This window comes from Rhinolophus sinicus, chromosome 18 (genome assembly GCF_057876585.1).
Source record: "Rhinolophus sinicus isolate RSI-liver-muscle chromosome 18, RSI-T2T, whole genome shotgun sequence".
In the NCBI taxonomy this organism is placed as follows: domain Eukaryota; kingdom Metazoa; phylum Chordata; class Mammalia; order Chiroptera; family Rhinolophidae; genus Rhinolophus; species Rhinolophus sinicus.
The window spans coordinates 82,495,349-82,522,583 of record NC_142518.1 but is presented as its reverse complement, the minus strand read 5'-3'; the positions used below and the strand labels follow the sequence as shown (position 1 = coordinate 82,522,583).

The 27,235-nt window shown below is 41.2% G+C and overlaps 1 protein-coding gene across 1 annotated transcript; it reads right to left on the bottom strand.

Annotated features, from left to right (window-relative positions):
• Positions 1-904: 904 nt before the first annotated feature.
• ATP1B4 (ATPase Na+/K+ transporting family member beta 4) lies at positions 905-26,504 on the bottom strand. Its single transcript, XM_074324036.2, is given in 9 exon segments — positions 905-1,066; positions 1,766-1,861; positions 4,862-4,918; positions 5,724-5,779; positions 5,782-5,919; positions 9,307-9,411; positions 9,671-9,799; positions 22,333-22,543; positions 26,442-26,504. Coding segments are annotated over 9 exon segments (1,017 nt in total).
• Between the last annotated feature and the right edge of the window lie 731 nt (positions 26,505-27,235).

Genomic DNA, 27,235 nt, shown 5'->3' with positions numbered 1-27,235 from the left:
AATCCCAAGAGCTGGGGGGTCAACACACCCATCCCTTGTGGTCTCAAGGAATATCACACTACTACCAAACAAATAGTACAAGAAAAAATAGCTGATGGAGATCTTCTTCCTTGTTCTCTCCTCTTCCTGAAGCTGAGACAACCCTGTTCGTGGAATGCTTGCTTTTGGATGATTACACCGGAGATCAAGGAATCAAATACCCATCACATCCCCATGGTAGGTGTTCTCCCCCATTGCAGTGGGTCCCACCTCCCAAAAAAAGTCATAGGGAAAGTGTTCATTTCTATCCAGAACCATACCCAGTTAGCACTGCTTTCTGTCCCAGTTAAAGATAACCTAGTCTTTGAATCAGTATTTAGTTGCCAATGCGAGTCAGCCAGTTTTTCAAGCATCCTTGGATATATAGCTCCCTAGGTATGGTGGCCCTAGGTTTATTCTGGATTGGTCTGATTCCCATGGAAGGACCTTGCCAGGCAGGTGAGAGAAAAGGGGGAGGGGGACTAGTTATCAGCCTGGTTGGGAGGAATTTCAGCTCTAAAAATAACAAAGTTTTAGAAAACATGATGAACTGATAATCATCATAGAAAATTTCCCTCATTGATATTGTGAATTTTATCAGATATTGTGTTTATACTGCAGTGAGATGTGTAGCAGCAAGACTGGGTTTTAGTTTAAGTGGTGGGGAATGGAAATTAATATAATCTACTTGTCATCAGGAGAGACCACTTTTGAAAAATCAAATAGCTCCCACAATGTCATTTCATACATATGTCAAAGGCAAGGAAAGATGATCTTAGGTGCTCATCTGGCTGTGTCTTGATTGAAGAAAAAGAATTCAGGTGCTATCAGGGGTAACATGAAATAAAACAGAAACATAACTGCTGGGTGTGGTCTCCTGAAGTTCTTAGGTTTCTATGTTCAAAGTAAAGATTACCTTACCCACAAAACAATTATTTATGCCATCATTTATGATGCCTTTGCCCTTCAGTTGGCACTGCACAGGCACGGCTTAGTTCTTCACCACATCTGTAAAGTGCATTGCCGCCAGCATGGAGGTGTAGTTAACCTGTATATGGAAGAATAATGATTTCTAAGTGTGAGGAGGGGTGGCTGTGTGGGAGGGTAATAAGATGGAAATGGTCAGATATTCAGTGCAGGATGGGATAAGCTCCAAAAGGGAAATGAGTAAATCCCATGATGCCAAGTCATAAATGGCTAAAGCAAATGACATGCTTTCTCTGCCTTGGGACAGTGCAAAAATTATACATTTCTCTCAGAAGTCACTGTCAGAGATCTGATTGTCCTCTGGGGAAAACTAATTCTAACTAAGTATGATGTGACTTTTTGGATATCAGACCACAAATCAAACCAGAACTAGTGTTTGTCAAGTCTCTGTGTTAAAGATGAAGGCTTCACAGCCCCAAGGCCTCAAATGGGAGAAAAACAGAAGTAGGATTATTTGGGTATAACTGAGTGTAATGGGAATGATTTTGTCTGCTCCTGGCTCTGCCACCGATTAGTTATGTGTAATGGGACAAGTCACTTCTCTCTGAACTCTAATTTCTCCATCTGTAAACTGAATGAGTTACACCAGACTATATCCCAGATTCCTTCAGATATGGAAAGGAGTGATATAAATTGATAAGGTGGGCTACCACCCCTCTGTTACTGCCTGCTGCTCCCTAATTCACATAGATCCCAGCCAGCCCTTCCTTTGCCTCTGAGCCCTTTCTGACAGCAAAGAGTGAAGGGGATATAGGCTTACGTGAGTCAGTTTGCTGTAGTAAGAGTAGTAGCAGAGGTCAAAAGAAGCTGACTCTGGGTAGTAACTGATGGATCAGATGTTGTTTTCATTGCCTCTCTGTAAGTAAAAGCAGATATATGTGGGGTGCTGGGTCACTCATTTGGAGCCTGAACTAAAGGGGCCTGTACCCCAGGTGAAATCACTGTGTGACCCACAACCAACTGTCCCAAGAAGATCACAAAAGCAGAATGTGGCATATCTCATCCTGGATGTCCCCAGAGGAGCATTTCAGGGAGAGACTATGCCTTGGCTTTTCAGTTCAAAAAACAGTTAATGGAAGGCCCTGGAGTGAGGAGACTGAAGGTGCTCAGTATGGTTCTGTGCTGGTTCCTAGGGGACCCAGACAGAAGGCTCCAAAGCACTTGCAGTATCTGGTGCTGCTCTGGCAAGAGGGCAAGAGGGCCTACCATGCCAGCCCCTCTCCAACGGATCATACTGGATCTGGCTCCCAGTGTTGGACTTTGGAGCTGAGGCAGGCGTAATTTGGAACATGTTTAATAAATCCCATTCCACAACAACTTGTGCACTGTGGGCTCAGTTCTTTTGGAAGTTAGACCAGGTGCACAGTTCACTTACCTAAACTCATATCTCTGACCACATTCTCTGTAGTGCTTAAGTACAGTAGGTGGAGTCTGGAGGATAAGGAAGAGGGGCCCATTACTGGAACTGATTAAATAAACAAGTCTATCCTCATCATATCATGTCAGGTAGGGGATTGTCCATTCTGCCTATGCATTAGTTTTGCCCTAAATAGCAGAGATCTGGGTCTAATAAGGGACAATTATTCATCACTATTAGCAAATCACTCACTAGGGTCATGTGATGACTTCTGTCAATATACTATAATCATTCTTAGTATAAGCTAAGTTCTTTTTTTTGGCGGGGGGAAGGGGAACAGGACTTTATCGGGGAACAGTGTGCACTTTCAGGACTTTTCTCCAAGTCAAGTTGTTGTCCTTTCAGTCTTAGTTGTGGAGGGCGCAGCTCAGCTCCAGGTCCAGTTGCCGTTGCTAGTTGCAGAGGGCACAGCCCATTATCCCTTGCGGGAGTCGAGGAATTGAACTGGCAACCTTGTGGTTGAGAGGACATGCTCCAACCAACTGAGCCATCCGGGAGCTCAGTGGCAGCTCAGCTCAAGGTGCCATGTTCAATTTTAGTTGCAGGGGGCACTGCCCACCATCCCTTGCGGGAGTCGAGGAATTGAACTGGCAACCTTGTGGTTGAGAGCCCACGCTCCAACCAACAACTGAGCCATCCGGGAGGCAGCTCAGCTCAAGGTGCCGTGTTTAATCTTAGTTGCAGGGGGCAGAGCCCACCATCCCTTGCAGGACTCGAGGAATTGAACTGGCAACCTTGTGGTTGAGAGCCCACTGGCCCATGTGGGAATCGCACCGGCAGCCTTCGGAGTTAGGAGCATGGAGCTCTAACCGCCTGAGCCACCGGGCTGGCCCCATAAGTTCTTAATTTATTCTTGTAATTACCTCATCCTGCTTGATTTCCACAAGTGGGCGTGGAGTTGACCAGTATTGATTAGTATAGAATGTATAAAGACTCTTAATATTTCTTTTTTATATATAAAAGGACAGTTCTCAGCAAAGTTCGATGCAAGCTGAAAAGTGAATGCCTTCCACTAGGGAACTATAAGCAGGATTCAATCCAATTAATATGCTAGTTTGAGACTGAGTTGGTCTTTATGGTGTGTTTACATATTCTGAAAAACAATGAAATTCATTTTTCATTAATGGTCTGTGGAATCAATTCCACTAGTTTGTAGTCACACCTCACATGTGGGTATATTTATTTACGTATAGTCACGTACATGTGAACAGAATGAATGTCCTTCCTACCTTGTTCATCTGGCAAACATGGCCTCATCTTTCAAAGCTCATCTTCAGCATCACCACCCCCTATGTGGAACTGACCTCTTTCTTATCAATATCCCTACCTCACCTTTCATAGCACCTGCAATACTTGATTGCCCTGATTTCAGAGAGTCATATTTATCTTGGCACTTCCAACACCTAGCAAAGTACCCAGTCTGTACTAAGTGATCAATAAATGCTTGCTGAATGTGGACCATTGGCTGAATAAATGCTGCCTTTTGCTCCTTTCTGATCTGCCACCATCAAGATTGGAGTTTTGAGTTGTATTTCTAGTACTGAGAACAGAGTTACCTGGCTTCACACATTTGCAAGACAACTGTCCAGGGCTGGGGGTGCAGTTGATGTTGTCAAACAGGAGGGTGCTACAGCCAGTTTAAGAAGCAAACCCCAAGTCTAGGGGTTTTTCCTACAAAGGAGCTAATTGGTGTAGAGGAGATAGCAATTAATGGTCCCTCCAAGGACAGTTAATTAGCATATTAGTGGAGTTCTGTTTACACTCCCTTGTAATCATTTGTTATTATAACACCAGTGCCACTGGTCATTGCTGCAGAAAGTTAAATCCAGTTTTAAAAGCAGGGACTTTACCAGAGTGTAAGGAGAGAGGTGGTTGGTAGATGAGGGCAAAGGGGATCAAATATATGGTGATGGAAAGAGAACTGACTCTGGGTGGTGAACACACAATGTGATATATAGATGATGGATTACAGAATTGCACACCTTAAATCTATGTAACTTTGCCAACAATTGTCAGTCACCCCAATAAACTTGAATTTTAAAAAAACAACAATAAAAACAGGGACTAATGACTAACGGCTGTTTGTTTAGTTCAAAGAATCAAGTAATTAGAGCTAAAAGCAAAAGTGTAAACAGAATCCCAGTTAATGACTTGGCACATTGTTGTTCCCTGCTATGGCCCTTAGCTGAGGTTCAGGTTTTGGCTTTCTCAGGTATAAATCAGCACATACACATACACACTACACACAAAACCACACAGGAATTGAATGCTTTCTGGAAATAGGAGACTTGAGGTTACCAAAGGGAGGTGTAATTATGACAAGATTAACCCTTTCCTAACCCATAGTCAACTATCCATGGTCAAGCCCTTGAAAGGGATGAACCACATTTTTACATGAAACAGATGTGCTAGCAATGCTTACTCAAAAAGGCATTTTACCTGAACTTTGCAGGAAACCTTCACAGGATTTCCAAGCTCAGGACAAAAGCCTACCATCTATCAAAAGAAAACCAGCATTTTTTTAAAAAAAAAACAAAACAAAACATAAAACAAGATTTGACAGTAAAAATAGGTCTTTTATCTCCCTTGAGTCATCCCTTCCTTAGGCATAAGCTTAATCTATTTTGCCCTCTCAGAAAAGTTACAAAAAGCAGAAAATGAAAAATATCTTCAGCACTGTGCAGGTCAGCTTACTCCTTTTTGTGCCTGATATTCATACAATAGTAACTGCAGCAAGATAACCTGAGATGTAAAGAAAGAATTTCCTGGTTTCAAGAGGGCTCTCCCACACATATGGCAGGAGAGAAGGAAAATGCATTTTTTTTTTAAATTTTATTAAATTTATTGGGGTGACAATTGCTAGTAAAATTACATAGATTTCAGGTGTACAATTCTGTATTACATCATCTATAAATCCCATTGTGTGTTCACCACCCAGAGTCAGTTCTCCTTCCATCACCATATATTCGATGCCCCTTACCCTCATCTCCCACCAAATTGTCCCCCACCCCACCCCCATGTCAATTCCCTGTTACAAACAGCTCAGGATCTCATTCCTGACAGAGGGCATCAAATGGCAAGTTTGGAGGTGTGGGAGAAGACTAGAAATAGGAAGTGTTCAAGGAGGAAAAAAGAATTATTGCTTGATAGTTTGTCTGGTTGTTTATATTACTGACGATGTCAGTAAAAAATGGCCAAATTTGCAGTGTGTAAAGACAGAGCCCAAGAGAAATGGAGTGTCCAGAGACTTCCTACCCAGCTCATCCACTTATCATCACCAGAGTGTCAAGGGTAAATATACCCTGTTCATCTTTAGAAGGATGCAGGGTTGTCCAGTAGAGTAGCCAAAAGTAGGTCTTCCAGGCCAGAGCAGTTCTTCAGGAAGGAGCGCTTAAATTGGCAGGCCTTCTTGTCCTCATCCTCATTGCCATCTTGGATGAAGTACTGCCCTGGGGTACAATCTACATTTATTTCTTTTTGAAGACTGTCATTATAACCTAGTGTGTGTGTGGGTGACAAAGGGTCATGTTAGACAGCTACTATACGGGAAGGCCATGTTTTCATTAGTCCTTCTCCCTAGTTTCAAATTTTTTCCAGCTTGCTTGTGATCCTTGGAAAGCCCACTCAATCTGTCTTAGGCCCTGTGACATGACATCAAGTGCCCAAGGCCCTTCATCAGCAACATGCCTCCAGGAAGACTTCCTGGCTAGTTTCCTCAGCCCACATTGATTGCCTGTCCCCTTGTTTCTCATTCCCTTGGAACTTTTGGATATCCATTTCTAGGTCATATGTTAATCACTTTATAATTTCTACTTTCCATTATTTCTTTTCAGATATGGTATATTGTATACATAGAGAGTTGTCTCTTCTACTTCTGGGAGAGGAATAGGCATGTAGTAGGCAGATTTTGGAGGAGGGACTGGATCATGTTAAGGCATGGCATTTATAAGGAGGCAAAGCTCCTGGGTTAAATCTCTTTAAGTTCAGCCTTGAAAACATCTCCCTTTGAGGTCAATAGAGGCACCTGATGCAAGAGAGTGAGAAGTGTGTTTTGTGGGACAGGAGGAAGGGGGAGGAAGAAGAAAAGGAGGAGGAGGGGAAAAAAGAAGAAGAAACAGAGAAGGAGGGGGAGGAGGAAGAAGAAATAAACCATCTCCTCATTCTTTACTGAGGACGTTAGCACTGCAAAATAGAAACTTAGATTGAAAGACAGAAACAAATGACAACCATAACATCTCCACCAAGAGTGTGAAGGCATGAGATCTTGTCTACTGAGACCTGAAGCACTCAGAGTTAAGTGTTCCTTTACATTGGATGGAATGTAACATGTGTCCAAGTTACACATATCCAGGGAAAGAGCTGAAAGGGGCTATCTGTGAGCTGATCTTTGGGCTACTAAATGCCATAGATCTAGGCTTTGGAAATTACTGCATTATTTCTCATTTGGTTCTAAATGATGGAGTCAGATAATCCTGTTAGATCCAACCCCCATGTGTTCATGTTCCAAGTAGCTCAGGTTTTCAGAGGAGATTGTGTATCTGTGATCCACCAGAGGCAAAAGTCCAAATGTATTGCTGGATCCTCATCTAGACATGGTTGTGACCTGGGTTTGATATTATGAAGAAGCAACTCAGAGTTTTAAATCTATTCCAGTTATGGCTAATCCTTTATTATTCCTCAGACAAAGCTATAACTATGTTCAAATAATAACTTTCTAAATATAATCTAATGATGTGCTCATTGTTTCTCTTGAGGTAGTTCCATTAAAAATAATGTGACATGTGTCTATGAGTTTCTGTTTCTCATTTGTTTGTCTTGTTCTTTTGTTGTTTTGGTTTATATACCACATATCAGTGAAATCACATGGTTCTCTGCTTTTTCTGTCTGACTTATTTCGCTCAGCATTACACTCTCAAAGGGTAAGGGGGGTGGGGGGTGGGGGGTGGGAGATGAAGGTAAGGGGGATCAAATATATGGTGATGGAAGGAGAACTGACTCTGGGTGATGAACACACAATGGGATTTATAGATGATGTAATACAGAATTGTACACCTGAAATCTATGTAATTTTACTAACAATTGTCACCCCAATAAATTTAATAAAAAAGTAAATAAAAAATAAAAAATAATGTGACATGGGTATGACCATTATTGCAAAATCCCAGTCCTCATGGGAATGAAATTGATACTCTGGGATGTCTATTTCAGACGTATGTTCCTTTTAAACAGGGCATATTACCTATGCTTAGGAATGAAAAATGCAATGCTTTTCCTAACGTTCCCCACCTCTGTCATCAGATCAGAATTGGTATTTCTCCACCTACTAGCTTCTCAGAGGGATTTCTGCATCAGAGATTCTGGCAGTGCATTTGCAATAACTCACAAGCATTTTGAAAATAAAGGAGATACTGTACTGGCTATGATGTCCAAGACATTTGGGGGCCCAAAATGGAACTACATGGACTCATAAAGAACCCCCCCTCATTTTGCAGGTGAGGATTCTGAAGCTTAGACTTACCAAAAGTAACACCAAGCATTACTAATACAAAGCTGAGTTTCTAACTCCTGGTCATATGGCAGCAGCAAAAGATTATGAAAAGCAGCCCTTCCTTCTCAAGCTTTAAAGGTCATACAAATCACAGGCGGATCTTGCTAAAATGATCCTGATTCAACAGAGGCCTGAGTGTCTACCTCTCTAACAAACTCCCAGGAGATGCTGATGCGGCTAGACCCTGGATCATGCTTTGAATGGCAAGGATGTGAAGAATATGAATGCTGGTTTAAATACTGGTTCACACAATGGGATTTATAGATGATGTAATACAGAATTGTACACCTGAAATCTATGTAATTTTACTAACAATTGTCACCCCAATAAATTTAATTAAAAAAAAAAATACTGGTTCTGCTGCTGGGAGACTTTGATCACATTACTTCCTCTTTCTGAGCCTGTTTTCCCATTTGTAAAATGGGGATGATAGACTCTGCTATGCAGGGTTAAATTTAAAGGACACAATTTATGCTTTTAAATAACACTTCCTGTCACATAAAAGATTGTTTTCCTCTTACTTAAGTGCATGTTCTACTGGCCACTCCCAACCCATCCCCCACTTCAGCTAGGCCAGGCCAACCATATTAGTCTAACTGGCTTTTTCCCACAAATGATAGATCAGTAATGTAAACCCACTGGAGTTCCTGTTTGATAGCTGGATAAATATAGCTATCTGTGTTTAACCCTAACCAAGCTGCTACCTCAGTTTTCACCCTGTGGAATGGCTTCTCAAAAAGCCATTCATTTGTTCCTGAAAATATATATGATGACGGTATAGAGATAGGCATCTTGAAAACACTTCCGATCACAATGTTGGAGTCTGCCACCTCTGGGTAATTTAAACTCCCTCTAACTACTTTCTGAAATGCTGTTAAATTAAGACCCTTGCTCTCTGACTTCAAGATGGCTGATCTCCAAGAAATGAATCCTCTTAGCTTGAGAAACTGTAAGAGACAGAGATCTTCCAGCTCTGGAGAACACTCTTCTTTTTTCACCACTACCTCCCCCCAAGATTATTTTTTTTGTAATCGATCATTATTGAGTCATCTGGATGTGCTCAGGACATAACTAGGTTCTGTAAGGTGTTCAAGAAGAGAAGACAAGTTCTCTGCCTCAATGGACTTACCGTATTGCTGGAGAGTTGGCTTATATGCTTTCAAAGCAATATACAACCATAAATTTTGATTGTATTTACAGGTGCTGAGGAGGATGCAAGGTAAGGAAAGGCTAGGATGGGCTGGGGTTAGTAAGAGTGGGATTTCTGAGCCAGGTGAATTTTGAATCCACACCCATCACCTTTCTAAAGATATTTGCACCGATTGGAGGAACTTACCCTGCAGAAAGCCATTTAGATTAATCACATAATGCTGCCAAGTGTCAGGTTCAGAAACGTTGAAGTTGAAGTTAAGGCTATGGGTGAAGGGTCTGATCATAACTCCTGGCAATGGAAACAGGTCTTGTATATATTAACCCATTCTTGGGATAATTTTTTGGTATTGATTCCCATGAAACCATTTCCCCCTGGGCAATCAAAATGAAAAAGACCATAATTTGCGAAGTACCATTTTACTTTTACTCTTAATAATTGAATCCCTAAGTCATTACTGGAAGAACCAAAATTAATTGAAGCTGAACATACTGTGTAAGCGGATTTCTGTCTAGCAACTTCTGACAACACAGGGCATTTGGGCACTCACCAGGAGGCTTCACCCTCTCAGTGAAGGTCAGCATGTAAGGAGAGATGGTCAGAAATAGCGTGTACATGCAGAGGATGATCACAGCAGCCAGGGAGGTGTAGAAAAAGAAGTAAATGACTAAGGTCACACCTGCAGAACAAGATAAGAGTGGTCAGTACTTGCCAACAAGTGCTGCCTCCTCACTTGAACTCATGAGCCAGAATCAACCCAAACACATAAGATGGCTTTTTAAAAGAATTCCCAGATTCAGTATATCCTTGCACATTCAGATTTCACCAATTTGTAATTGGTGAGAATTGTGTTAGAGGTCGGATTGCAGTTTACATTTACAGCCATCTCTGATGGAAGGGCTTGCTGAGCAAATGATGACCATGAACAAGATTACAGGGGAGTTTAAAGTACTGCAGAGGGCAAATTTCTTGGTAGTCCTCTGGGCAAGAGTTGATGTCCTAAGTATAAATCATTCTTTGCTATTCATTAAAGCAGGTGCCCTGAAGAGTCCTAGCAACTTGGTTCCAGTGATTGTATGTATTTGCAAGGAATGAAAACAGTATTTCTTTTCACATAGTCTATAATTCAAACTTTTGATTAATTTCCAATTGGACTTGCCTCTAATCAAAGCAAAGTGAGGTTTCACCCCACTTATTTGAAATCTTATTCATTTTTAGCAAAAGTTTAAGTGCCTCTGCTATTCAAAAAGAACTCTAACACAGGACAAGGAAGGGAGGAGGAGGAATCTGTACTTAATTATTGACACTTGCTACCTGTGATCTCTACCTGTGAACTTAGGCAAGTTACAGAACCTCTCTGCACCCCATTTTCCTCACAGGTAAAATGGGAATAAGTTTATCACTTACCTCATATTCTTCTCTATATCTGTAACAATACAGTAATCCCCTCTTATCCACGGCTTTGCTTTCTGTAGTTTCAATTACCTGCTGCAGTCAACCTTGGTCCAAAAATGTTAAGTGGAAAATCCCCAAAATAAACAATTCATAAGTTTTAAATTGTACATCGTGATGAGTAGCGTGATGAAATCTCACGCTATCCCACTCCATCCTGCCCAGGATGTGAATCATCCCATTGCCTAGAGCATCCATGCTGTATATGCTACCCACTTATTTGTCACTTAGTAGCTGGCTTGGTTACCAGATTGACTGTCTCAGTTATCACAGTGCTTGTGTTCAGGTAACCTTATTTTACTTAATGCTACATTCACATAACTTTTATCACAGTATATTGTTATAATTGTTCTGTTTTATTATGTTATTGTTGTTAATCTCTTACTGTGCTTAATTTATAAATTAGGTATGTATGTATAGGAAAAAACATAGTATATATATATATATATATATATATATATATATATATATATATATATGGTTTAGGTATCCACTAGGGGTCTTGGAATGTATCTCCCATGGATGAGGAGGGACTACTGTATCTGAAATTCAGTCTTTCCTTGCATCCTATCCTGACCTTACCACTTCCTAGCTTTTTTTTTTAAATTTTATTTTATTAAATTTATTGGGGTGACAATTGTTAGTAACATTACATAGATTTCAGGTGTACAATTCTGTATTACATCATCTATAAATCCCATTGTGTGTTCATCACCCAGAGTCAGTTCTCCTTCCATCACCATATATTCGATCTCCCTTACCCTCATCTCCCACCTCCCACCCCCCACCCCCCACCCCCCTTACCCTCTGGCAACCACTAAACTATTATCTGTGTCTATGAGTTTCTGTTTCTCATTTGTTTGTCTTGTTCTTTTGTTGTTTTTGGTTTATATACCACATATCAGTGAAATCACATGGTTTTCTGCTTTTTCTGTCTGACTTATTTCGCTCAGCATTACTCTCTCAAGATCCATCCATGTTGTCACAAATGTTCCTATATCATCTTTTCTTACTGCCGAATAGTATTCCATTGTGTATATATACCACAACTTCTTTATCCATTCATCTATCGAAGGATATTTTGGTTGTTTCCATGTCTTGGCCACCGTAAACAAAGCTGCAATGAACATTGGAGCACACGTGTCTTTATCTCTAAATGTTTTCAGATTTTTTGGGTAGATACCCAGGAGAGGGATTGCTGGCTCATATGGCAATTCTATTCGTAATTTTTTGAGGAACCTCCACACTGCCTTCCATAACGGCTGCACCAGTCTGCATTCCCACCAACAGTGTATGAGGGTTCCTTTTTCTCCACAGCCTCTCCAACATTTGTTACTATTTGTCTTGTTGATGATCGCCATTCTGACTGGGGTGATGTGATATCTCATTGTGGTTTTTATTTGCATTTCTCTGATGATTAGTGATGTTGAGCATTTTTTCATATGTCTATTTGCCATTTGTATGTCCTCTTTGGAGAAATGTCTCTTCAGGTCCTCTGCCCATTTTTCAATTGGGTTGTTTGTTTTTTTGTTGTTGAGTTGCATGAGTTCCTTGTATATTCTGGATACTAGCCCCTTATCAGAGGCACTGTTTGCAAAAATCTTCTCCCATTCAGTTGGTGGCCTCTTTATTTTGTCAATGGTTTCTTTTGCTGTGCAGAAGCTTTTAAGTTTCATATAGTCCCATTCGTTTATTTTAGCTTTTACTTCCATTGCCTTTGGAGTCAAGTTCATAAAATGCTCTTTGAACCCAAGGTCCATAAGTTTAGTACCTATGTTTTCCTCTATGCAGTTTATTGTGTCAGGTCTTATGCTTAAGTCTTTGATCCATTTTGAATTAACTTTGGTACAGGGTGACAGATAGCAGTCCAGTTTCATTCTTTTGCACGTGGCTATCCAATTCTCCCAGCACCATTTGTTGAAGAGGCTGTCTTTGCTCCATTGTATGTTTTTAGCTTCTTTGTCAAAAATTATCTGTCCATATTTATGTGGTTTTATTTCTGGGTTCTCAATTCTATTCCATTGGTCTATGTGTCTGTTTTTCTGCCAATACCATGCTCTTTTGATTATTGTAGCCCTGTAGTACAAGCCAAAGTCAGGAAGTGTGATACCTCCATTATTGTTCTTTCTTCTTAAGATTGCTTTGGCTATTCGGGGTCTTTTGTGGTTCCAAACAAATCTGATGATTTTTTGTTCTATTTCTTTAAAATATGCCATTGGTACTTCCTAGCTTTTTAATATTCAACATGCTTTTTACCAATCTGGACCTCAATTTCCTCATCACTAAAATGAGGACAATAATAGTGCTTGAATAATGCATATAAATAGCATAGCACAGAAGCTGGCAGATACCAAGTGCTCTATAAATGGCAGTGTTTATCATCGTTATTACTAGTATTATTATTATTAGAAGACCAGACACATAGTTGTGTGAATTCCTCCTCTGTGGGCTATATTAAGATTAGGTTTGCCCCAGGATTAGGCTGCACAGAGTGAGGTGAATGAGAGTGAGATTGTTGCTGAGAAGCTCTTTTCAAGTCCTCTTTGGGGCTCTCTCAACCAATAATATCTGGCTGTACTCACAAGTGACATGATGTTGGAACTACAGATTTACACTGAATCATGAACCAGAAACTGAAACAAACCACCTAACTTTTCTGTACCTCAAACCTAATCCAAATATTAACTTTTAAATCGAACCATGAACCAAATAAAATTAACTGAAAAAAAAATGAGTGGACAAAAGGAGAAAAAATTATTTAGTAATCCCACTAGAAATGGAACCTTTGTGTTTCATAGGATAAACTAAAGCAGAACTGGAACATGAACACTTTGATTCAGCTGGAGTCCCTCAAGAAGAAACAGTAACACCTGTCTGCCTATGATATGGTGACTGCCCACTGGCTGTCCTAATGTGATGTGCGCTGTGCCACCTCCTCCTTTCCTTTACCCTTATCCCTATCCTGGGAGTGGATCAACAGATGGAGACGTGCTAGGGGACCGGAAGACTCAGATCTCCCTTCGAGATCTCTTCCTTCTTGCCCAGGATGTGTGGCCAGGAAACTATAGATGGAGAATGGCACTAGCAATGAGTCCCCTCAGCCTTACCCAGTATTTTGTGCCCTGGAGTCTGTGATAGGCTAACTAACTCAGTCACACACACCCCAGGCAAAACCAAACAGTATATACATCTGAACCCATTGACCTCTCCAACCTTCCCAAGGCTCTCTCCTGAATGCCCCACCCAAACTTGGGTAGAGCTGGATATCTTGGATAGACTTGGTACCCATAATCCCGATTCTTCACTCCTTCCACCAAAACACCCTATCAGTTCCTGTGGCCCTACCCATCAGGGCATTGCCCATTGCTATAGTTCATGAAGACGGTGTGGTGTTCTGGCAAGAGTCCAACCTGGGTTTGACTTCCAGTGCTGGTACTTATTAACTATGTGACTTCAGACAAATTACTTACTATCTCTAAGCCTCAGTTCCTGCATCTGTAAAATGGGGATAATAATATTACTACCTCATATGGTTCTTGTCAATATCCAATAAAATGACATATAGTTCCTAAGAATAGAGGTTGTTCAGCCACCAAAGGAAACTTTTGGAATATAATAATAGGCAGGTGAATATGTTGGTCATGTTATTGTTCAGGCTCAAGTGGGCACCTAGTTTTCAAGCAAGAAGGCAGCAAGGCGTATGCCTGGTGGCTTAGGCATTAGGATCACTATTTGCCCTTTGTCCATAGATAGCCAAACAGAAGAAGCCATAATTCCTGGGCTCTCCTTAGACCCACTACCCAGAGGCCTGGATATGGCCTATCGTGCAGTGTTCCCAATGCCATATCTTCCCTGGGCACTTGAACATTCCTCCCTAATCGCCATTTATTGGTCTGTGGATTGTTCTCCCCTTGAGCAATTTGGATCATTTCCTCTGGTGAAGTTCCAAATGACTGGCTGTTAAAGGATTAAGGTATGGCACCCTCTCCCAGAATCACACTTGCATTTCACAAGGCCTGTTTTTCCAGTTCTCTTTAGGCAAGGAAGAAACAGCTGTGTATCCTTTGGAGCCCCAATGAGTGTCCAACATTTGTCTGCAGCTTCCAGAATGTCGGAATGTTCCTTGAATGGCACATTTGTTCCAGTTGAGAGTTCAAGGGATGGGCAGGGGTGGGGCTAAGAACTAAGGAGGGGTGAAAGGAGATGGATGTTGTTAAGAGCCCCACACCCGCTATACCTAATTCCAGGAAACAGGGTTGGCTGTTTCACTCTGACTGAACCTTTGACCCTTGACACTAGGGAACTCTTATTTCATCCATGGCATCCTCTATTTTTTCTTCTGTGGGTTAACTGAGTTCCAAACCAGCAACAGCTCTGTTTCTGGGCTATGCAAAGAGTGTGGCAAGTGTGAATTTTGTGGCTAGTGTGAATTTGACCACAGGCAAAATCTCCTGAGGATTTTGTTCTATACCAACTCAGCATTAATAATAGTTCAAGAGGTGAGTAGGACCCTGGGAGAGAAGTGCTGGGAAGTTATGAAGTCAAAGAGTTGGCAGCATGTGAGACAAAAAGGGAATGCTAAGGAATGTGATTCCACTATTGATCAAGTGATATGGGGGCTCAGCCTTAATCACTAGAAATGATCCCTTTAAACCTAATTTCTCGAACTTCCGGAAAAATGGCGGCGTGAGGTGAGCCTCTGTAAAGCTCCCCTGGAATTTACAACGAATCGAACAACAAAAACTCCACAAAGGACTCCCTGCACAGCACACAGGCAACACGAAGAGGCCCACTACCGACTGAAATCACCTACAGGTGGGAGATTCGCGCGAGTGGAGGGAGGAGGAAAGGGAGAAGTGCGCGGAGACGGAGACGCGCGGGCGGAGGACGCAGACCTAGCTCAGTGCACGGAGCTCGCTGCTTCCCGGAACTACCGCAGCTGCGGGAGAGGGAAGAACTCGGACTGCTAGGGCTCCGCCAGGGCTCCACAGGGCTGAGGGGACAGCATATAACACGGCTGAACCCAACGCTCACGGCAGAGACCTCGGAGAAAAGACTGAGGGAAAAAGGCTGAAAACGGTGGTTTAAGCCCGCACTGCCGAGCAGAGAACGGAGCCTTAGGCACTGAGACTAGCCGCCCCCTCCCTCCCCTCCCAGAGCTCGCCCTGCCCCCACCTGCCCGGTGCTAAAAGCGAAACAGTAGCAGTGTCAGATCAAAACAACAGAAAATTTGCTGTTTTGAGAACTGTGGACTGCAAACACAATTTCACAGCCCAACTAGTTCCAGCAAAGGGGAGAGAGCTGTGGAAGCAGGACGGGCTGTGGTGGTGGTTGCCGCCATTGCTCTGGGCCACTTCTCACAACTCACCCCGCCTCTGACCCCACCTATCTGGGCGGATCCCTGCAGGAGTAAACAGAACTGCTGAAACCTACGGGCTCTGAATCAGGAGCTGGAAGAGCTTTGGAACATCAAAAGCTCTCCGCATACCCACCGGGACACTGCGCCCTGTGACCTAGACGAACTATTAACAGAGGAGAAGCCCGTCTCCCAGGGAATCCCCCCATTGTGTGAGAAGTTGGAATAGTGCAGAGAAAACATAGCATTACTGTGTGGGAGAAGGAAAATAAGTTGCAGTTGGAGAAATAATAAAACATTCTACCAACAAGTACTGGCAAACAAAAGAAAGACCGCTTTCTATCAACCTATTGCAGAAGCCACTCCTGTAGATGTCTAGGAAGAGAAATAGTAAACCAGTAATCGCCATGAATAACCAAGGCAACAAGATAACTCAGAAAGAAAGTGAAAAATCTCCAGAGAAGGCACTTAAAGATACAGAAATATGTGACTTAAATGACAGAGAATTCAAGATTGCAGTTCTGAAAAAACTCAACGAGATACAAGAAAACACAGATAGGCAGTTAAAGGAACTCAGAAACTCAATCAAAGAACAGCATGAGCATTTTACGAAAGAGATTGAAATCTTAAAAAAGAACCAAATAGAATTTCTGGAGATTAAGAACTCAATAGAAGAAATTAAGAATGAAATAACCAGCTTAGGTAGTAGAGTTGACCAGATGGAGAAAAGAGTCAGTGACATCGAAGATAGAAACCTGGAAATGACACAGAGAGAAGAAGAAAGAGACTTGAGACTTAAAAGAAATGAAACAACTCTACAAGAACTTTATGACTCCATCAGAAAGAGCAATATAAGAATAATGGGCATACCAGAAGGAGAAGAAAGAGAGAAGGGAACAGAGAATATATTCAAACAAATTGTCGATGAGAACTTCCCAAATTTGTGGACAGAACTGGACCCTCAAATCCAAGAAGCAAATAGAACACCTAGTTACCTCAATCCCAACAGACCTTCTCCAAGGCACATTGTATTGAAGCTGTCTAAAATCAACGACAAAGAAAGAATCCTCAAGGCAGCCAGGGAAAAGAAGACGGTAACTTACAAAGGAAAGCCCATTAGATTATCATCAGATTTTTCAGCAGAAACTCTACAAGCCAGGAGGGAGTGGAACCAAATATTCAAACTATTGAAAGAGAGAAATCATGAGCCAAGAATAATATATCCAGCAAAGATATCCTTTAGATATGAAGGAGGAATAAAGACCTTTCCAGACTTACAGAAGCTGAGGGAATTTTCTAATACACGACCTGCACTACAAGAAATACTAAAGGAGGCTATTCGACCACCATCAACAGGGACAATTTGTGGCAACCACAACTCAAAATGGGGGAGAGTAAAGGCCTGAACCGGAATATGGGAATGGAGAGAGTAAGCGTGCTGAAGATAATGGAATACTCTAAATATCAAACTTTCTTTTACATAAACTTAAGGGTAACCACTCAAAAAAAATCCAGAACTGAAATATATACTGAAATAAGAGAAGAAACAGAGGGAAACATCATAGAATACCACCACACAGAAATAATAGACAACAACAAAAAGGCAAAGAAACAATGGAGACACAGCCTTACCAGAAAACTAAAGATAGAATGACAGGAAATCCTCACATATCAATAATCACCCTAAATGTAAATGGACTGAACTCACCAATAAAAAGGCACAGAGTAGCAGATTGGATCAAAAAACTAAACCCAACCATATGCTGTCTCCAAGAGACACATCTCAGCTACAAGGACAAGCACAGACTCAAAGTGAAAGGGTGGAAATTGACACTCCAAGCAAATGGTACCCAGAGAAAATCAGGTGTAGCCATAATGATATCAGATGAAACAGACTTCAAGGTGAAAAAGATAACAAGAGATAAAGATGGACATTTCATAATGGTGAAGGGGACTGTACAACAAGAAGACATAACAGTCGTCAATATTTATGCCCCCAATCAGGGAGCACCGAAATACACCAAGCAACTACTAACAGAACTAAAGGGAGAAATTGACCAAAACACAATTATACTAGGGGACTTAAATACATCATTGACAGCTATGGATAGATCATCCAAACAGAAAATAAATAACGAAATAGTAGCCCTAAATGACACATTAGATGAAATGGACATAATTGACATTTATAGAGCACTTCATCCTAAAACATCAGATTATACATTCTTTTCTGGTGTACACGGAACATTCTCAAGGATAGACCATATATTGGGACATAAAATCAGTCTCAACAAATTTAAGAAGATTGAAATCATACCATGCATATTCTCTGATCACAAGGCTTTGAAATTGGATATCAACTGTAAAAAGAAAGCGGGAAAAAACACAAATACATGGAGATTAAACAACATACTTTTAAAGAAGGACTGGGTCAAAGAAGAAATTAGAGGAGAGATCAAAAGATACATAGAAACAAATGACAATGAAAATACATCCTACCAAAATTTCTGGGATGCAGCGAAAGCAGTTTTAAGAGGGAAATTTAGCTCATTACAGGCCTATCTCAAGAAACAAGAAAATTCCCAAATAAATAACCTCATGTTACACCTTAAAGAACTAGAAAAAGAAGAACAAGTAAAACCCAAGGTCAGCAGAAGAAAGGAAATAATAAAAATTAAAGCAGAAATAAATGAAATAGAGAACAAAAAGACAATAGAAAAAATTAATGTGACAAAGAGCTGGTTCTTTGAAAAGATTAACAAAATTGACAAACCCTTGGCTAGACTTACTAAGATAAAAAGAGAGAAGACACTGATTAACAAAATCAGAAACGTAAAAGGGGAAGTTATCACGGACACCACAGAAATACAAAGGATCATCCAAGAATACTATGAAGGACTATATGCCACCAAATTCAACAACCTAGAAGAAATGGACAAGTTCTTAGAAACATATAGCCTTCCAAGGCTGAACCATGAAGAACTGGAAAATCTAAACAGACCGATCACCAGTAACGAAATTGAATCAGTCATCCAAAACCTTCCCAAAAGCAAAAGTCCGGGACCAGATGGCTTCACTAGTGAATTGTACCAAACCTTCAAAGAGGATCTAATACCAATTCTGCACAAACTCTTCCAAAAAATTGAAGAAGAGACAGTACTCCCTAACTCATTTTATGAGGCCAACATTACCCTGATACCAAAACCTGGCAAGGACAGCACAAAAAAATAAAACTACAGACCAATATCTCTGATGAATACCGATGCAAAAATCCTAAATAAAATTCTAGCAAATCGAATACAACAATGCATTAAAAAGATTATTCATCACGACCAAGTGGGGTTCATCCCCGGGGCACAAGGATGGTTCAACATCCGCAAATCCATCAATGTGATACATCACATAAACAAAATAAAGGACAAAAATCATATGATTATATCAATTGATGCAGAAAAAGCATTTGACAAGATACAACATCCATTTATGATTAAAACACTTAATAAAATGGGTATAGAAGGAAAATACCTTAACATAATAAAGGCCATATATGACAAGCCCTCTGCTAATCTCATAATTAATGGAGAAAAGCTGAAGCCCTTTGCTCTACGTTCAGGAACATGACAGGGATGTCCCCTATCACCTCTGCTTTTCAACATAGTGTTGGAAGTCCTTGCCAGAGCAATCAGGCAAGAGAAAGAAATAAAAGGCATCCAAATTGGGAATGAAGAAGTTAAATTATCACTCTTTGCAGATGACATGATGCTATATATAGAAAACCCTAAAGACTCCACCAAAAAGCTACTAGAAACAATCAACGAATACAGTAAAGTTGCCGGCTACAAAATCAACGCACAAAAGTCCATTGCCTTCCTATATACTAACAATGAAATCTCAGAAAAAAAATACAAAAAAACAATTCCTTTTGCAATTGCAGCAAAAAGAATAAAAAACCTAGGAATAAACTTAACCAAGGATGTGAAAGACCTATATGCTGAAAACTATAAGGCATTTTTGAAAGAAATTGAAGAAGACACAAAGAAATGGAAAGACATTCCATGCTCATGGATTGGAAGAATCAACATAGTTAAAATGGCCATATTACCCAAAGCAATATACAGATTCAATGCAATCCCCATCAAAATCCCAATGGCATATTTTAAAGAAATAGAACAAAAAATCATCAGATTTGTTTGGAACCACAAAAGACCCCGAATAGCCAAAGCAATCTTAAGAAAAAAGAACTATAATGGAGGTATCACACTTCCTGACTTTGGCCTGTACTACAGGGCCACAATAATCAAAACAGCATGGTATTGGCAGAAAAACAGACACATAGACCAATGGAATAGAATTGAGAACCCAGAAATAAAACCACATAAATATGGACAGATAATTTTTGACAAAGAAGCTAAAAACATACAATGGAGCAAAGACAGCCTCTTCAATAAATGGTGCTGGGAGAATTGGATAGCCACGTGCAAAAGAATGAAACTGGACTGCTATTTGTCACCATGTACCAAAGTCAATTCAAAATGGATCAAAGACTTAAGCATAAGACCTGACACAATAAACTGCATAGAAGAAAACATAGGTACTAAACTTATGGACCTTGGGTTCAAAGAGCATTTTATGAACTTGACTCCAAAGGCAATGGAAGTAAAAGCTAAAATAAACGAATGGGACTATATGAAACTTAAAAGCTTCTGCACAGCGAAAGAAACCATTGACAAAATAAAGAGGCCACCAACTGAATGGGAGAAGATTTTTGCTAACAGTGCCTCCGATAAGGGGCTAGTATCCAGAATATACAAGGAACTCATGCAACTCAACAACAAAAAAACAAACAACCCAATTGAAAAATGGGCAGAGGACTTGAAGAGACAATTCTCCAAAGAGGACATACAAATGGCAAATAGACATATGAAAAAATGCTCAACATCACTAATCATCAGAGAAATGCAAATAAAAACCACAATGAGATATCACCTCACCCCAGTCAGAATGGCTATCATCAACAAGACAAATAGTAACAAATGTTGGAGAGGTTGTGGAGAAAAAGGAACGCTCATACACTGTTGGTGGGAATGCAGACTGGTGCAGCCGTTATGGAAGGCAGTGTGGAGGTTCCTCAAAGAATTACGAATAGAATTGCCGTATGACCCAGCAATCCCTCTCCTGGGTATCTACCCAAAAAATCTGAAAACATTTAGAGATAAAGACACGTGTGCTCCAATGTTCATTGCAGCTTTGTTTACGGTGGCCAAGACATGGAAACAACCAAAATGTCCTTCGATAGATGAATGGATAAAGAAGTTGTGGTACATATACACAATGGAATACTATTCGGCAGTGAGAAAAGATGATATAGGATCATTTGTGACAACATGGATGGATCTTGAGAGAGTAATGCTGAGCGAAACAAGTCAGACAGAAAAAGCAGAGAACCATGTGATTTCACTGATATGTGGTATATAAACCAAAAACAACAAAAGAACAAGACAAACAAATGAGAAACAGAAACTCATAGACACGGACAATAGTTTAGTGGTTGCCAGAGGGTAATTGGGGTGTGGGGGTGTGGGGGGGGAGGTGAGGGTAAGGGGGATCGAATATATGGTGATGGAAGAACTGACTCTGGGTGATGAACATACAATGGGATTTATAGATGATGTAATACAGAATTGTACACCTGAAATCTATGTAATTTTACTAACAATTGTCACCCCAATAAATTTAATTAAAAAACAAAAACGAAAAAAAAACAACCTAATTTCTCTGTGTACTCCATGGGAGCATAAAGCATCCAAAACGGGAGCGAGGGGCAGGCCTCATGACTCTCCTCTGACATTCCTAGGTGTAACGAGGAGGCTTTATAAACCTTTGGTCAGGTTAGCAGGGACTTGGGTCTCATATTCTAGAAATAGTTTTCTGCATAGTACTTTCAACTTTACAATTCTAACACCGTATTGGAGGCTCCAGCTGATCCTGTGAGAGCGTCAAGGCAGAGATTTGTTTCCCTCATTTGGCAGGAGAGGAAACAGAGACTCATAGAGGGTAAATGATGCGCCCAAGGTCACACAGATAGAAAGTGAAAAGTCTGGGAACTAAAAACAAATTCTGTTCTATACCAACTCATTCTAGCTGTCTCTACATTGCAAATGATTTTGAGCCCAATGGATTTCCGCTACATAATCAAGTTTGTTCACTCACATCGAGTTTTTTTCTGATGGGATCTGCCCATAGCCCAGGCATTTCCCTAGGCATTGATCCTTTTACATGATATCTAAGGGAAGTTTGGATACAAGGCTATCCAACATATGGTAAACGAGTCCTGGACACCAAGCCAAAAAGAAAGGACACTCAACTGGGGCATTGGGACAACTGGGACTTACTCCAACTCTGACCTGTTCGGGCCAGAGACATCCTTTTCTCTAGATCCCATAGGTATTCGTTCACGATCTGCAATTTCCACCACCAAGTGTTGATTGTTGGCTGATCCTTTTCCTCCTCTTCTTCCTCCTCCTCCTCCAAATCGGGTACCATCATCACCCGAGCCTCTTCTGCTTCTTCCTCTTCATCTGCTAAGTAGTGCTGGTTTACTTCATCCTGATTGTCCTGGAACAGTGACAAAACAATCCACTTTTTGAAAAAAATTTACAATGGCACATCCCACGAGCCATTTATAAATAGAAAACAACTCAATATTTGGAGATGTTTCAAATTTCTACTTCCCCATAAACATACCCATTGTTACAAGGGCAGATTTTCTTTTTCTCTGTTCTTTTGGAGGAAATACCCTTTCTAAGGCCTATTTTGACCCAATATCCTTTCCATAGAGGTGCAAGTTTTGTTCTCAGCTTCGGGCATTTGGACTTTTACCCTAGGACTACTCATGTCACTACTCTGTCCTGTGGCCTTGGCCTCCCTCTGTACTTTGGCTTGTCAGGGCAGAGCTGAGCTCAACGCTAGAGGATGGAGTAGTTTTAGACACTTGTGTCCATGATGGCAAATCCTTAGCCCAAACCAGCTTCATCCTAACACCCTGTACACTTTCCGCTGCCCCATTTCACCATCCCAAGTTGTGGCTGAAAACTGGGATAGACATCAGGCAGAGAAGCCAGCTGCTGTACCCCTCCTCAAAACTTAGACTGCCTTCCCAACAGAAGCAAGAGATTGGGGGCTGTTTGCTGCTTTTCTGACTGTTGCATGATCTGGAACCTCTTTCTGCCTTAAGCTGGTTGAACAGACCACTGAGGGCTGGGACCCTCCACCCCCAAATCTCATACCATAGGCAAAAATCTGGACATATAGTAAGTGGTCAGCACATATTTGTTAATTGACTGAGTGTAGCCATTACTTGAGGTCTGAAATGGTAATCTTCTCTAAGTAATTCTAAGAAAATTAAACAACAACAAAGAAAAGAAAAACCTAGTATTCACCAAATGGTATTTCAAATGCCTCCCAGTCACAGGCTAGAGAGTTGGATCTTTGATCTTTGTGGGTCTGCTAAGGCTCACTGCAGCAGCAGAAAATGAAGGCACATTCCCTTCTCTCTGCTGTCCAAATCTGAAGAGTGGTGGGGCCTGTGCACCTGTTGGGGTTCAATGTGTCAAATTATAGAGTCTAGGGGCTCCATGTAGCCCCCTCCCTGCCTGATTCCTCAAACGCCATTTAGAGGACACTCAGCTTAAAAAGATGCCATTGGGGGGAGGATGCTAAGAAAATTGGATTGTTCGGAATCAGTAAAAATGATGTAGAATTATAAGGCTTTACTATCAGCATTCAGTCTGCCCAGCACTATGTAGCTCTTAATTATAAGCACTCTTTGGTTTCTCTCTAATTTGCTCAAATGTACAGCTTTATATCACACACCATATCAGAACTGACAGGGATCTTGAAGATTCACTTGTCCATCTGAAGCCCAGAGAGGGGACAGGATCTAACCAAAGGCACACAGCAAGTTCATGATAGAGTTGACAGTCCCAGAACCTATGTCTCTCGATACCCTGGACAATGATGTTCCTCCTCTATTCCGAGAGGTGGTTTAGCAGATTTATGGAGCACAACAATATGTTAGATTCTGTGTTCCCAAGAGATTGTAGATGCTTATAATCGAGGATTTCTGACTCTGACATGGACTCATGATGTAAGGCTTAGGAAAATGAACCCTATCACTCAAAGTTGAATGGATTAATAAATGTTCTTAAATCTTTTTCATTTGGGTGTGAACATATGTACACATTTGACCTCCCAAAGTACATTCTGAGCACCCAGGGAGTAGAGCTCATATTTTTAAACTCCTTAATGGCTTGCCACAGTGTGGAGCCCACAGCTAGGTAATCAGTGGGTACTGAACAAATGTCAATGATAACTGCCTGACTCTGGGGAAATGTTCTCACAGAACTTGTCACCCTACCCTCAGCAGTCATGTGGACTGCAGTGGGTAGTCATCATGGCCCCCAGAGAATCTAGTGCAACTGGGAAACTCAGAGAATTTGAAGTGTAGTGTTTCTTCATGGAGGAATTTATATTCCCTTTATATTTTCTGAACCACTTCCTTTTCTCTCCTTATTGCCTATATGCCTGCCCTCTACTTCTGTTCCACAGAGGAGGAGGCTGGGCTTGGCCTGAGCTTGATCTTATTTGTAGATAATGAGATCTCATGATAATCCCATTAAAGATAGCTTGTCTTTAAAGGTTTATGTTCCAAGGAAGAATTAATCTTCTCAGAGCTAATTTCGCTATGGCTCTCACAATACCTCAAGATCAGGAACCTCAAATACCTTTTTTCTTCTTTCCTGTTTCTAGGTATCAGAGAGCCTCACAATGTGCAAGGAAGGCACTTTTGTGCAAATAACTATTTAACAGAATCCAGTAGGGAATCATTTGGTAATGAAAAGGTCTGTTTTTGTCAGTTTCCCAAAGTGGCACTGCTCTCTTGTGATAGTGTGAGTGTGCTGGGATATAATAGTAGGTGCATGCTGGGCCCATCATATTGCCCTAAAAGGGAAGAGTGAAGGGCAGAGGGTGGCTCCATTTTGAGCACTTTATATATATAAACATATAAACAAATATATAAACAAACAGTATGACCCAAAGGATAAATTTGTGCCCTGCTTTGAGTAATGCCCTGTAAACATTTGAAGAGTTGGTTAATTTTAAAATAGAAATTAGCTTAAGATTATTCACTGCATCAAATAATTTCTTTTTAAATTTGATCATGTGTTCCCTACAAAGAACAAGACCCTTGATGCATTAAAAATCCAATCCATTTGACAAATCATTGGAATTATACACAATACTTTAGCAACATTACACAGAAAAGCCAAGTAAGGAAGTTATATGTGTCCTACAGATTGTGACTGCTTTAAGAGCTGGAAGGAACTTTGGGTATGTCAAAAGAAAGATTCTACGAATTGCTGCTGGAAAGTTAAAGGAAGCCTTCCACAGGTGGATATGAGATTAGAAGAATGCATGTTTTCCTCTGCTGGCTGTTGACAGTCTTCACTTAACTACCTGGTTATGTAAGTGGCCATTCCCAATGAAAAATAGATAAAAGCTTTTTCCTCCTGGGGCTCAGATCACAATCCTCTTTGGGAGATATTTCAGAATAAACCTCCCTTCAAAAAAGTACTGTGTGTGGCATATATTAATGAATTATAGCAAAGTAAATGCAAAGGAACTTTGGGTTCAAATAAATTTGTAATGCATCCTGGAGATAAACGGTGACATCAAAAGGGTGTGTGTGTGTGTGTGTGTGTGTGTGTGTGTGTGTGTGTGTGTGTTGGGCAGGGTGTGGTGGTAGGCAAGATGGCAATGGGTGGTGGAAGGTCAGAGGGTTGTGGAATTGCATACTGCAAATATAATGGAAAGAGCACAAGATTAGAAGTGAGAAAAACTTGCATTCTCACTCTGGTTCTTCCACTAAGTCTCTCCAGTGCTCTCAGCAGCCTCAGGAGCCTCTGCAGCCTCCTTTACATAATAAGGGGTTCTGGAGAGGTGAGGTCTAGGATTACTCCCAGCTTTTGTGTAGGATTCTATGATTTTAGCTATAGTTTGGAATTTCTGCTTTAGAAAAAGAGCAGGTGGGTTCCTGAGAAGGTACCACCCAAAGGGACTGAGACAACTGGGTAGGCAGTGCCTTTCATTTCCTCTGCCCCCTTCCCTTCTCTCTTCGCTAAATTTCCTGCTATCAGAATGAATCTTTTATTCTTGGACTCCAAAAGGTCTGTTCAAATTCCAGACTCCCAAGAAAATAATTTGGAAGACCTCTCATTCCCTGGCATCTTACCCTTCCCTTATCTTTGTTCCATAGGAAGAGGGGCTTCAACCCAGCAATTTAGGGTGCAATGGGATGCTGGGAGTCAATGCTTACTCTTGAAATTATAGGCTTCCTTAAACTTCACTATTCCTGCCCATCCCAAGGAGAACCAGCTGCAAACCAAGACCTACACAACCCCTAACCCACCCCACTAAAAAAGGGCAGCAAAGTATTCTGTTCCCTGAGACTCACAAGTCTGTAGCGATAACCATATGGAAAGGCCAGAGCCCTTCTGGGCCGGAGCTGCCTTCTCATGGCTGTTCAGTGAGCAAAGATGTGGCAGAGGCAGGCAAGTGGGTGAGAGTTCTGGAGCTTTTTCTGGTACAGAAGACACTAGTTCCTGGGGTCACTTGGCACCTAGTAAAAGTAAACCCTCCTGGCATGAGTCCTTCCCCAAAATAATCGAACATGCTCCTCTGTCATTTGTTGGCCTCCTCTCTGAATCAAAGGAAAGCCCTATGGAAAAGCAAGCTCATCATTACAGGAAGTGGGAGATATTCTTGGTCATGAGGATAAATGATACAACCCCCTCCCCCAATTCATGTCTCTTCTCACCCCCTGCCTTTCTGTAGGGCCTGAGATACTACGGGCCCAAAGGAAATCTTAAGTTGTGTTCTTCTCAAATGAAAGTTGGATATCAGTGTATGCAGGGGGTGGGGTGTGGGTGGGAGTTGGGGGTAAGGGAAAATGGCCAAGAATAACTTCCTTTTTTCATAAAGCTGATCTCATGCAAAAGGATCTAAGATGTCAGGAAAGATTCCCTTTGCTCTCCTCATCCCCCCCCCCCATACTTACACCAAGCCACCTACAATGTTCCTTATTTGTGTCAATCCAGGAACTCCTGAAAATGTGGATTATGAGTCCTGATTTTAGAGGCCAGGCTTTTGCTTTACCCTTCCCCACCCCGAAGAGGGTCTTGTACATAAAGAAGTCTTTTTCTAACCCCCATGTCAGAATGGCTCCATCAGTCACTGCTCCTCACACAC